Source organism: Pteropus medius, unplaced genomic scaffold, assembly GCF_902729225.1.
Source record: "Pteropus medius unplaced genomic scaffold, Ma_sr-lr_union100, whole genome shotgun sequence".
Taxonomy (NCBI): domain Eukaryota; kingdom Metazoa; phylum Chordata; class Mammalia; order Chiroptera; family Pteropodidae; genus Pteropus; species Pteropus medius.
This window is the reverse complement of record NW_024353517.1, coordinates 1,452,489-1,465,546: the sequence shown is the minus strand read 5'-3', so window position 1 is coordinate 1,465,546 and position 13,058 is coordinate 1,452,489. Positions and strand designations below refer to the sequence as shown.

Below are 13,058 nucleotides of genomic sequence, written 5' to 3'. Positions count from 1 at the left end.
AGTATCTTTTTTGGAGGCAGGGGGAGCTACTGTAAATATCAGAAAAGAAATAAAGCAAAGTATGATAATGGGAGTGAGATTCTTCCTTGTGGCACCAAGAAGTAACTTTTAATTTATCAGAAATTTTGATTTATTGGTAAGACTTTCTCTCCATCACACTTGCTTCCCAGGAACAACCATGTAACTTGGAGCTAGAAGCTTCAAACAACTATAGACATTCAATGCGGACTATGTACGGCTGATACAAAGTTTTATCTTTATACAACTTGCCTTCTGAAATAAATTCTGGCTCACTGCTCTTATTTCCACTATTTTCATATCGACGATGATGAACATTTAGATGTTTCTCCTATTGTTTCTACAAAGTATCTTCCTTAAATATTCTAAAGGTTAGAGAATTGTCATACATTTCTAAATTTATAATCATTCCGCTGACATCTTACCTATCAAATCAAATAACGTTTTTTAAAGTTTAAATAAGAATTATTAAACTATTAACTATATTTGTTCTTTTACCCTTAAAATTGTTTCATATACTTGATATTCAAAGTGAACACCCTGAACAGTCTTAAAGGAGATATTTGGAAAGAAGCCTTAAACTATAGTAGGGTGAAGGTTTGTGTTTAAGGTAATGTTTTTAATGTGAAATCAAAAATCATCAAATATTACTGATTTCCAAATTTGGTTAAGAATAATAAAATCCCTAAAAAAAAGTAATAGCTTTATCTCACTATTTAGAATTGCAAGGGGTAGTCATTTAATGATGGTAGTCAGGTAACTGCCCTATCTTACTCAAGGTCTAGTTCCCCAAAACTACACCCCAAGCTCGCATTCACTCCTCTAAACTCCCTTCCCTCCTTCCTTCTCCCCAAGTAAAATAAACAACTATAAAAAATAGTTATAAATATAGATAGAATATCTCCATACTATCTTTTAGGGATTTCTAGAGAGGAGATTCCTGTATGTGTTGCCTTAATTTAACTATGAAAATAAGCATGCAATAATTATATTAAGTAAGCATATTTTAATAATTTGGCTTATTCCTAGTTTCAAAATGACAGGCTCCTTTAATAATGTGGTCATATATGAGTAGGAATTTGTAGTTTAGGTGAAGCAAAGTATTATTTGTGAAAAATGATAAAATCCCTGATTTTAATGGAGAGGATAAAGCAGAAAAGCACTAATTAATGAACTAAGTCATGGTGCAGCTGATATTAAGAATTCAATTTTCTAAGTATCAATCATTTATAGCATGTCACAGGTTAACTGTTTGGTGGAAATAATGTCAACACTAATACTTTTCTTCATTTCAATTTCCAATTGAAAAAGCTGCGTGATAAGTCAGCACAGATTTAAGAATAACAATAGTTTTGTAAAGTGTCATATTTATCAGGTATGTATCTAAGTCCTGCCACTGGTGGCAGCCTTATTAATACTAGTCTTAAATGTTCAATTTTCTATTTGCTTATAGAATTTTACTCATTTGGAAAAGTGTGGCTTTTAGTGGTGGTGGACAACTAAATATAGGCTATTAAGGTTTTCTGTTCCTTCTGTAGTCCACTGCTTTGTTAAATGAGGCAGTAGCTATATCTTTGTCACAGGAGAGGAAGGTGACTTGTGTACTTGGCTGAAACTGTTTAAAAATGTATCCTGCTTTTGGGAGTAGTAGGTTTCAGGTCTTAGGCTTAAGCACCTTGGTCCATAGTGAGAAAGGTCAGTATCCCTGGCATCCATTGCTATCGCTATGGTTGTTAGGTACAGCTGGAAAGAGGGCATTCAGAGTAGGGATCAAGACAAAAAAATTACAAAACGATGGAGGCCTAGGAGGCAGGTGACAATAGAGGGAGATGACTAGAAGACCCTCGCCAATGGCGACATTTAGGGCTCAGCATTACTTTCTGCCTGCTCTGGCAAGGCTGACCAAATTCTGATTAAAGAAACGAATGCGATTTTAAGACAAATGAATAGAAGAGGGTATAATACTTATTTTTTAAAAGTGATTTTAATCTCAAAATATATGGCAAAAGCAGGAATATATGAGAAAAAATATTTAAGATATATTTCATTCAACGAATTAAAATTCAGCTATAAGCAGAAAAAAAATTGTAGATCAGGGTATTACCCCCAGCAATTTTACTAAAATCATATTCATGGTTATTTAATAAGAGCATTCTAAGAACCCAATTCTCAACAGCGCTGTATATTCTAATGGATATGTTAAAGCAAAGGAACACCGGATCCATGTCTTATGACCTATCCACTTGAACTTGAACCTTTGGGGAACTTTTTTCACAGAAGACGTAATTTTACAGCTTTAGTATAGTCAAGTCTCAAGTGGATTATCTGCTTTGTGAATTATTCAGGGCATAATACAAATCCTGGCCAGCTTCCTTTCTTTACCCAGCGAGCTCTTCAGCTGAGTTTTCCATGTAGCTCAGTCAGGGCATATTTTAAAAACTAAAAATAATTTTATATTTATCAAAGCAAAATACAAGATAAATATATTGTAAAGACAATCATATGAAGCACCCTAAAATAAAATAAAAATTCAGAATTTTTACATTTCTTTTCAAATAATAATAATGAGTTGATTAATCATCGTCAACATTTTCCACTGAGGACCATTCACTAAAGAAATCTAATTTTAAAAATATGTCTTCCAGAATAATTCAGATTTTTCTAATTATTGTATCTGTTCTAGGGTCTGATTTATAGTAGAGTTAATATTTACATCTTCAAGCAGCTTTGTTTTAAAGTTTCACCATGTATGAGGGTTTATCCTAGACAACTGCAATTTCTTGACTAGTAATTATAGTAAGGTCTCACTTAGAGTTGTTGATAGGTTCTATGACTTTAAGTGAAATGATGTATAACCAATTTCACCATAACCTAACTGATATAAACAAGAATTAAGTTCTAAAACATCTCAATGTTATAATGAAATGACATACTGTACAATATACAAATGACAAACAGACCAAGTGGTAAGAATTTCCATTCTCCATAATAAGTACCAATATTTTGCAAATTCCAATTAAGTCTAGAAGTGGCTCTTGGGGTTTATTTCTCAAGAGGGGCATGAAGCAAGTCCTCACCAAAATTCATACTTTCTTTTTTATAACTAGGAAAGTTTATGAAAAGTAAGAACTGAGAGTTTGGTGAATATCAGTCAACAAAAAATTATTCAGTATCAAGCCTAAGCACTCATTTTTTTGATCATTCAATTCAAGAGGTAGACCTAGATAACTAATTCAGTGTCTAACTACATTAAGATATCTAAAATGATACATAACTACAACTTGAAGTGGGAAAACTGATTTCGGAAATAACAGAAATAGCATGACATTTATAAAAGGAGAAGTGACAAGGAATAGTTTCTTGAATATAAGACAACAGGTTGTGAGACTACCTTACTAGGTTAGAATTTGAGATGAAATATGATTTAACACTATAACTCCAAAGGAAGATTTACAGAATATTCAGGATGGACATGTAAAAAAAGTAAAAACCACAAAAAAGGAAACAAGTAAATGAAAACAACATATGAGAAACAGTGAAGGAATTAGTAAAGTAAAAACTTAAATGTCAGGCCAGTTCTCCCATAACATGCCCCAAACATGAGAACTTAGCGAATACGTCCCCAGGAAGGTCCAGCGCAGTACTACCTAGTATGCGTAAGAACTGTCCTGCTGGCTGCAAGCCTCAGCTAGCAGGTGCCTACTGTCCTCCCCTCTGTGCTTGCTTTCAGCAAATTCATATGCTGAGCTGACTGAACCCTTATCTTCTTCCATCTGGAAGGACAAAAAAGCAACAAGTCTCATATTACAGAACAATACTCTCTACTGTATATAGGTTTAGAATCAAAACAGCAAGTTGGGGTCCACAATCTTTGAGGCAAAAATGAATGTTCACACACCACTACATTCATTTACTGTCACAAAAGGGCTAGGAGCAGATTCTTAAGGGGGCATACAACAAAGCGCACAAAATAAAGCCATGATTTTCCAGTGCACGAAGTTAAATTAAAACCAGGTTTCCTTCAATAAAATTAAACTTTTTATATTAAACAAATTCCTTGCCACAAAGTTTTAGGGTTCTTACTGCAATGGTATGTCCCGTTCTGCACAGCTCATGCTCCCTTCTCAGAAGACTTCTCTAGTCTAACTGGACTTTAGCAGAGTAGAAGAGTCAATCACATGGTCTTTCAAATGTTACACATGTGAGTGAAGGGGGCTTGACCTGATCTAACAAAATCAATTTAATTATTAATTTGAAAAACATTTTTAGTGAGTGTCAAGTAATTTATACACATTTCTATTCTTTAGTTTTTCTATATTTGTATTAAGAGACCTTCTAAGGAGTATGAGCCTAAGCTACATTTAACTTTTCTTAAATTATAAAAATAATGTCCTCGATGAATAAAAAAACAAAATTTTCCTAATTTCTATGTATTTTCTCAGTCTTCAGACTGACCAATAATTATTTCTATAAAAAAATGCTATAGTGAATTTCTAACATATGTAATAAATAAATCAGTAGAATTCCTTTCAAGGATATGGCAAGTTTATGTAAAGATAGCTAATTATTATAGCTTTGCCTATAATATAGGGGAGGGGAAAATACTACAAATGCGTTTTCTTTTATTAAAAAAGTTAATAGTTTCGTTAATGGTTCTTAAGAAATACTAACTTGATTAAAGATTTGAAAGTTCTTAAAGATACCTGCACAATTTTCCTTTCTGTAAACAATTAAGCTACAAAGGATCACACCCAGGAATGTTGTTCAAGCAGTTCAAAAACAAGATGTATTCAAAACTCATAGGATGCATCAGCAGACAGATGTATGTGGGAACTTGTTCTTCATGCAGCTGTGAATTAATTGCTTATTAATTGAGCAGTGAACTCACTGCTCAATTAATAAGCAATTGTTATTTCTGCCTGGCCTTTGAGCATAGTATTCTTTTTTCTCTCTGATGCTGACAGTAAATAGATCACAGTATGTGAAATGGTCGTTTGATAGGTGAAGAACCTGGAGGCTTAGAGGACTGAGCTAATTTGGTTAGGACATACAGGGAGCAGTGCCAAGGGCAGCACTAGCATTCAGGCTGGCTGTCTCCTAAACAGGGCTCTTTCTCCCTCTGCTATAGCACCTGATTGGAGACTGGCTCGCTGCAAAGGCTACCTGACCAACATACCCTGTTCTCACTGTGTTCTTTCACAGATCAGTGTCAAGCTTACTACTTTGTTCCATTATTACAAAGCCTAGGATCTCTAATTTATGATCTCCTTACCTCATTCTTTTTTGTGGCTTGATTTAAGCCAACATGGTATGTAAAACTATAATTTCATAAAATATTAAGATTATTCTCAAAGCAAAAGTTATCTTCGCTTGACAAAAGAGTATGCCAGAGTGTTCTTTAAATAAAGAGCTCTCCTATTGTCTTAAAAGTTAAATAATTAGATGTTCAAGAATGTGATGAATACCTACTCTTTTCAGAAAGGCATATACAGATAAAATGTGATAAATGTACATTTGGCTCAACCAAAAGTGAAGACAACTCTTCCGAGTCTGCTGACTTTAGTTCTTGTTTTAAACATAAAATTTAGTTGACTACCACTTACTCATTTGTGTATTCATCTACAATTATTAGATCTTTTTAATTCAAAGCATAATATTTCAAAAATCTTGAAACTAATAATAAAATTGAAAAGTTTGGTAAAACTTTAGAACAGCTCAAAATGATGAACACACAGAGTTTTGAGATTATTTAAGTGGTGCTTTATCAAAGCCATTTATTTGATCAAGTGAATGTAGAGATTAGAAAACTTGAGAATAAATAATTAAAAAATATAGAGAGAGATATATATGATTAAGAATCCTCTAGATACTGACAGGATGAGAATTTGAAGAGTGCCAAAACTAAAAAAAAAAAAAAAAATTGTTATATTACATTTTCTCTTCAAACCAGACTGAAATTAAAGTTAATACTATATAGATTTGTTATCTTAATATCTCCATTCTGGGATTAAGATATCCTAATATTTTAGTTATAGGATTAAGCTTTCATTCTCTTCCATCAAAAGACATCTCTAGACTACTGGTTATTTCTTTATGGTACGTGACAAGATGTATCTGTCTGTGGAGATAAAGGTGTATATAAGAGATACAAAATATATTGTTCAATTTATAGATGCACTAAACAGTAGCAAGGATATGAAATGCTTCAGCAGCCATTACGATGTACAAAGACAAATATGCACATATATTTACAACACGGATTGAGGCAAGATAAATGGGCAACTCACTTTCAAGTAACTGAAACTTAAAACTTTAAATTTCATTTATTTCTGTAGCTTAAATTACTTAACATGCAGGAGCATTCTTAAATATGAATAATATGACAGGCAGAAGCATTAGAATTGTGCTAGAAAAGGTGGTTAAGGTGTAAAATATGTAACGAGGTACAGGTCTGTCCTGTTATCATGCTGAATTTTCATCTGAATTTTCTTCTCAAATAAGAAACAGAATTTTTTTTAAGGTTTTAACATATATATTAATAAAGGTCAAATTGGAGACAGCTGTGCTAACAAAAAATGCCCCACTTTTAATTCATGCCTCTGCCTATCTTTTAAATAGTGTTTAATTGACCTTTAGCATGCAGAAGTTAACAAGATTCTACTCCTACTCTACCTAAGTTTGCTCAGCTGATTCCTTGCCCTCGACAATGGCTGCAGTGCGATGAACTCGTCACTTAAAGCAACTGTGTTGGAGTACATCTATAAGTGGATAGAAAAGGAATGGGACATATAACAAGTCAGTGAACTGTAATCATCACCTAAGAGACAGACACAGGACAAGCTCTGTAAAGACATATCTGTTCCTTTAAGAGTAGGAAATATCATACGTGGCACACATACATGACTGACATTTGTATGGCTGTTAGTTTTCTTCACTCAACACCACGTTGTTATTCTGGAGAAAAACAAAGTTCAAAATAAATGCTGATAACTCTCTTTTAGATATGGTTTTGCTTGCTACTTGTGGTAAACAATGAAGTAGCTGACAACTTTCTAACCATTTCTTCATCATTTGAAATCTGAAGTGACAGTATAAAGCTGAAATAATAAAGATTACTGCCTGTAGCATAGGAATAATGTCACACATGGGATTTGAATGACCATATACTGTTTAAGGAAAAAAAACAAAACAAAATAATAAAACCTAAAACAAACAAACAAACAAACCAGCAGGAAAGAAGACTCTTGACTGGAAGCAGCAATTATTAGATCATAGAACATCTGTCAAATTACTTAAAAGTAAATTTAGTGGGGCAAAAAGGGAGATTCTACCAGCTTTCACAGAGATAAAATGATTGATTTATTACTCAATCCATTTTTAACCAATCTTAACCTATGGTAAAAGAACGAAAAAATATATAAAGTACTTTTAACCTTTTCTTGTCTAAGGAGCCACCTTAAGGCACCAAACACTTCCTATATAAGTCTTTAGAAAGAAGCAATAGAAAAGGATACAAGAACTAATATCATTTTTTATTATTACTAAGAAGTCTCTATAAAAAACATAAGTTTGCAAATATACTACTTAATGGAGAATTTCTAAGGGTAAATGTAAATTAACTTGATTATTTACTTTTATAAAGAATAAAGTTTTCAAAGTGGTGTCATTAATATACTTTGATGAAATATAACTTTATAGAGGCCAAGAGGGGGAGACTAATGTGTATTCTCTATAAAGGTCTATAAAAAGTATAACAGACAATTATTAAAAATAGTATTCTCTTACTGTAAATACTTATCTCTGAAGACTAAAAAGATTAGGTAAACTTTTCTGATATATGCTTAAGTAATGTACTGCAGAGTGGAAAAGTTTTTCCATACTGACATAAATGTATTCTTAGGCAGAGTATCTGATAACGCAAATTTTTCAGCCCCATTTGGAGATCAGTATCTCAGAGCAACATCCTTATGGTCCTTATAATCATGTTTTTACTGAGGACTTACTATATACAGGCCCAGGGTTAGGTGCTTTATATTCATTATCTCTAACAATCATGCATAGTAATTATTATTCTGATTTTACAGAGGAGTAAACAGGTTTAGGAAAGCGACTTGACTAAAGACGTATATTTTATAAATGGTTAAAACAGTATTTGAATTAAGTTTGTCAGGGTTCAGAGGTCTATGATGCTTCAATGGTGTTAAAAATGTATGTTGGTTAGGCCTGAATTAATAAATGCTAAAGAAATGTTGATATGATCAACTGAAATTAAAACCAATGCACTGTTTAGGAGGCCTAACTCAAATCATTACTTAGGGAGCACTTCTTTATTTGTGGATTATGCAACTAAATTTCCAAAATTTAAACAAAATTTGCTTGGCATGTAGCAAATGGGGGAAAAAAAATATCAACCTAGGAAGAACTAAATGATAATAAACTTAGTGTTTACCAGGGCATATAAGTTAATTAGAATGTATTCCTGAAATAAATATCCAATGCTATGGTACACTTAATAAGATAAATTAAGATAGATTTTAGCTCATGTACTGTCATAATGAAAAAGGCACATTTAATTAAATAGCTATCATTTTTTGAGCATCCACTATGAGTTTGAATATTATTTTATTTAATCCTCATTATAAAGATGATTAAATAGACATTTTAATCATAATTTTACCTATGCAGATACTGAGACTTAAAGTCACAGAGCTACCAGGTGGTAAATCTGGGTCTTGTACTAGAGAACTATCAGGCCCTAAAGACCATATTCTTAAATGCTATGTAACATGCTGTTAATATTTGCTGTAGTATAATATTAACAACTGTTTAGTGTGAGAATGTATTTTATAAATATTCATTTTTAAAAAATTACTTAGGTTAAACAACTTATTTCATACTCTTTTGTTGAGACAACCTGAAAAAACTATTATTTGAATTCTAATGTTTCTAAAGACATGAATATATATTCCAATTATATAGAGCTGATAGAATGGTGTGACAATACTATTTAAAACATATTTACTATTATCTGGACATGATAGTTTTATATTAATAACACAAAGTAATTCTGTGTTCTATTAATAATACAATGTAGTTTTTAAAAATTATAATTTGTGAGGAATCAAAATTAATACAAACAATAAGAAACAATTTAAAAAATATCAGATTTAACAATATTTATATTGCAAAATGCTTGCTATAGGAATGGATAATTTCCAATTTTCTTTTATTATTATTATTATTATAATAATGAAATCCAGTAAGATTCAAGTGTACAATTCAACAGTAAGTCATACATATTCTGCATTTTGTGTTCATCGCCCATATCCTAATTTCTGATAAAAGCAAATTATAATGACGACTATTCATTGTTAAAGCCCCCTAAATACAAAGTTTTGTATATAAAAAATGGTTACCTGTGCCTTTTCAGTATTTGTAGGATGGAGCTGTCTGTCAAATACTTTTTTCACAATATCAAGCAACAGACATATAACAACCATGAGGATTATGGCAAACCAAGCAGAACCACTTGATAGGAGCTGAAAAAATACAAAGTACATATTCTGGGAGCCCAAAAATGGCCTGCAAAGAAAGAAAGTGGGCTTAATAAAAGTAGAAATTAAGAAGATAGTTTCTTAAATCAAGATATCATGTATCTATATTTGAAGGTTATAATCTTAATTTGGAATACAAACTTGGGATAGTGTTCAAAATTTGAAATTGGATAATTAAGTAACTGAATAACTAATAAAACAAGACATACTTTAATTGTTAAAAATAAAATCCAATTTAATTACTTTCAAAGACAACTATAGTTTTTATTATTAGCAAAATGGCAAGTAGTTGACTATATAACTATCTTATGGTAGGATATCAAAAGAATTATGTACAGACTTAAGAGACCAAGAAAAAGAAGAAAAAATATGAAACAAAATATTTTCTACTAAGCAACTAAAAAACTGATTACCCAAATCTTAGGTTGAAAAGCTCTACTTAGAGGCTCTTCTCTACAAATATATTTTAAAATAAATGCACTCAGAAATATAAGTTCTCCATTGCAGTAGTAAGTATTGTCAAGATACTCTTTTCGAGTTTTAGTATATATCATTTTAGAAGAATATGGGAAATACAGAAAAAAAATGAAAAAAATAAAAAGCATTAAAAACATTACAAACAAAACAATACTCATTAGAGTATCCTTTTATGATCCTAAATAGAAGTGAATTATTTAGCTAATCCAAGTTTTGCCAATCTTCTATAATTTTTTACCTAATACAGGGATCGAAGGCACAGCAGACAAATGTAATATAAATTCTCAAAATTTAAACTTTAGTTGTCCATCACTTACAAAAGAATCTTAGAAGAAACGTTAATTTTTAATCTATCAGAGTAGCTGAATATCTGATTTTACCAATGAAGACAAAGCATACTATTTCATTTTGAGAGAGAAGTTAACTCATTCATGAAAATTTAATGACTCAATGTGACTTATTTTATTACCTTAATAAATAATTGAAGTAATATGATTAGTGTAAAGAACATTAATTGTGGAATAAAACTATCAGCGTTTAAATCCTAGCATCACTCTTTTTAACCTTTGTGATCTTGGGGCTCGGTTTCCACACAGAAAAAATAGGGGTAATAAGATTATTGTGATAAATCAAAATAATACTTTACCGGTAAAAGAGACTCTAGATATAATATAATATAATCAATCACAATAAATTAATATTAAAGTTGAATCAATATAATGAAAATACAATACAGTGACTTACCAGAGAATCCCTCCATAAAACAAAGAAAACACAAAATAGAATATAATAGATCCCCAGGTAACAAGATGATTGATCCAGGTCCAAAAATGAGTTTCTAAAGCCATCTAAAAAAAAAAAAAATCCTTAATATAAAATAATAAATCTTTAACTTTAGATAAAATTCATGAATAATAGATATTTATTATAAGTGACTAAGGTTCCTATGGCAAAGTATCTCAGAAGATATATATCAATGCAAAAATTTTACTATAAAATTGAACAATTTCAAGTTTATAAAATTTTTCTTCTGTGAGACAACAGCACTGAAATTTCGTGAGTATTTTATTCTCAACTCTATTGCCTAAAACAATTTGTGTTGTCTTGCATTATACATTGAGAAGCAAAATTTCAGAGATGAATATTATGAAGTTAACATTTATTTAGCCGTAAAAAGTAAGAAGCTTTCTAAAATAATAAACTTAAAAAAGATTTCTGACAAAAATGAAAAGGAAATATTAAACAGCAATCTATGAAACTACTCATGATTAAAAAAGAGAAAAATATCTGTCTGTGGCTAAACAAATAAAAAAATATATAAATTGTACAGAAACGAAATGTATCCCTGTGTCTAATTTTTGTACCATACCTTTACTGTGACTGTAATAACCATGACTGTGAAGACCAAGGTGCCAAATGTCCAGTTGCCAAACATCTAAACAGAAAGAATAAACCATTATTGCTTATATATTACCATGTTACTAAATCAGATGTAAGGCAAAAATAACTTTATTCTTTACTAAAAATCACTTGTATAATTTAAGCCAATTACTTTTGAAATCTATGATTAGATTAGTAAAGTTAGAGGAGTATGAGAAGAGTCACCAAAAACGTTATTACGTTTATTATTATTATGTAAAATGATCCTTTACATAACATTGTCAGACTGGAAACCCAAAGATGGGTTTGGAATTGTGTGGTACAGACTTTTTGGTTAGAATGATATATTGACTGCTTTATTTATTCCTGTCACACAGTAAAAATGATTACAAAAACCCTGTTTAATCACAATTATTTTCCAAAATCATTCCAACTTGAATTTACAGCAGGTAACCTGCTACCGTATTTCTGAACACAGCACAAGCAGAGCAGGAAAAAGAATTTACACACAAAACCAATACCTGAAAAGAAAGATAATGGCCAATGAAATTATTCCTCAAAGAATTCCTTGTAAAAATGCAGTTAATGTCAGTCAGAAAGTATTTCTCTGGGCTTCACAGAAAAAATCTACATGGTTTATTAAAAATGCAGAATCTTCAAAGAATGTCAAGATTTAATTTCCACAAATAAGAACACAACCAGAAGTTTACATTGATTTAGTTTATAAAGTAGTCATAGTCTTTACCACTGGTTTAAAAAATTATTTAAAAGGCTCTGTTTTATTATTACAGATTTCTAACAATTAGCATTTATTTGACAAATTACTTAACCTCTATCTTACTTTTTGCATTTGTAATATGGGGGGAACCTTATAGGTTTTTAGAAGAATTAGGGTATGCAACTGTTGGTGGGATTGCAAATTGGTACAGCCACTATGGAAAACAGTCTGGAGGTTCCTCAAAAAATTAAAAATGGATATACCTTTTGACCTACAATTGCACTTCTGGGTTTTTATCCAAAGAAAACCAAAACGATAATTTGTAAAGATCTATGCATCTCTATGTTCATGGTATACATCATTTTAGATGTATATTATTCACAATAGTCAAGATATGGAAGCAACCTAAATGCCCAACAGACATTTGAATAAAGAAGTTATGGTTCATATATACAATGGAATGTAATCCTACCATTTGCAATGGCATTGATGGACCTAGAGGTTATCATGCTGAGAGAAATAAGTCAGACAAAGAAAGATAAATACCATATGATTTCACTTATATGTTGAATCTAAAGAACAAAAAGAACAAACTAATTGAAAATGGACTCACAAATGTAGAGGACAATCTGGTGACCACCAGAGGGGAGGGAGGGGGTTGGAGCGCTGGGAGAAATCAGTGAAGGGTTAGAGAAGTACAAATTAGTAGTTAATAGATGATCAGAGATGGAGAGCACAGCTCAGAGAATGCAGTCAGCAGTAAAACGGCTAGGTGTAGAGCCAGAGGGAAGATAATCAGGTGGATCGTTCCATAAACTATACAAATGCCTAACCAATGTATTGTATACTTGAAACAAATAAAAAAAAAAAAAAAAATTAGATTTTGAACGCTCGAATAGAACAGGGTGCCT

General features: G+C 31.3%; 1 protein-coding gene across 5 annotated transcripts in view; it reads right to left on the bottom strand.

Annotated features, from left to right (window-relative positions):
• Positions 1 to 13,058, bottom strand: part of ATP11B (ATPase phospholipid transporting 11B (putative)) — a 102,375-nt gene that overhangs the window by 11,569 nt on the left and 77,748 nt on the right. The window contains exons 26-30 of one of the 5 annotated variants that reach the window (XR_005650267.1): positions 11,419 to 11,484; positions 10,794 to 10,897; positions 9,435 to 9,600; positions 6,691 to 6,776; positions 3,666 to 3,791 (exon numbers count right to left, since the gene is read on the bottom strand). Coding sequence is in view for 4 of the 5 variants with exons in the window: in XM_039850744.1 (XP_039706678.1) it covers positions 3,666 to 3,791; positions 9,435 to 9,600; positions 10,794 to 10,897; positions 11,419 to 11,484 (462 nt within the window). In the remaining variant the exon portion in view is untranslated. Of the gene's footprint in view, positions 1 to 3,665; positions 3,792 to 6,690; positions 6,777 to 6,924; positions 6,973 to 9,434; positions 9,601 to 10,793; positions 10,898 to 11,418; positions 11,485 to 13,058 lie in introns of those variants that run through there. The other 4 variants (XM_039850743.1, XM_039850744.1, XM_039850745.1 and 1 more) reach the window with 4 other exon arrangements.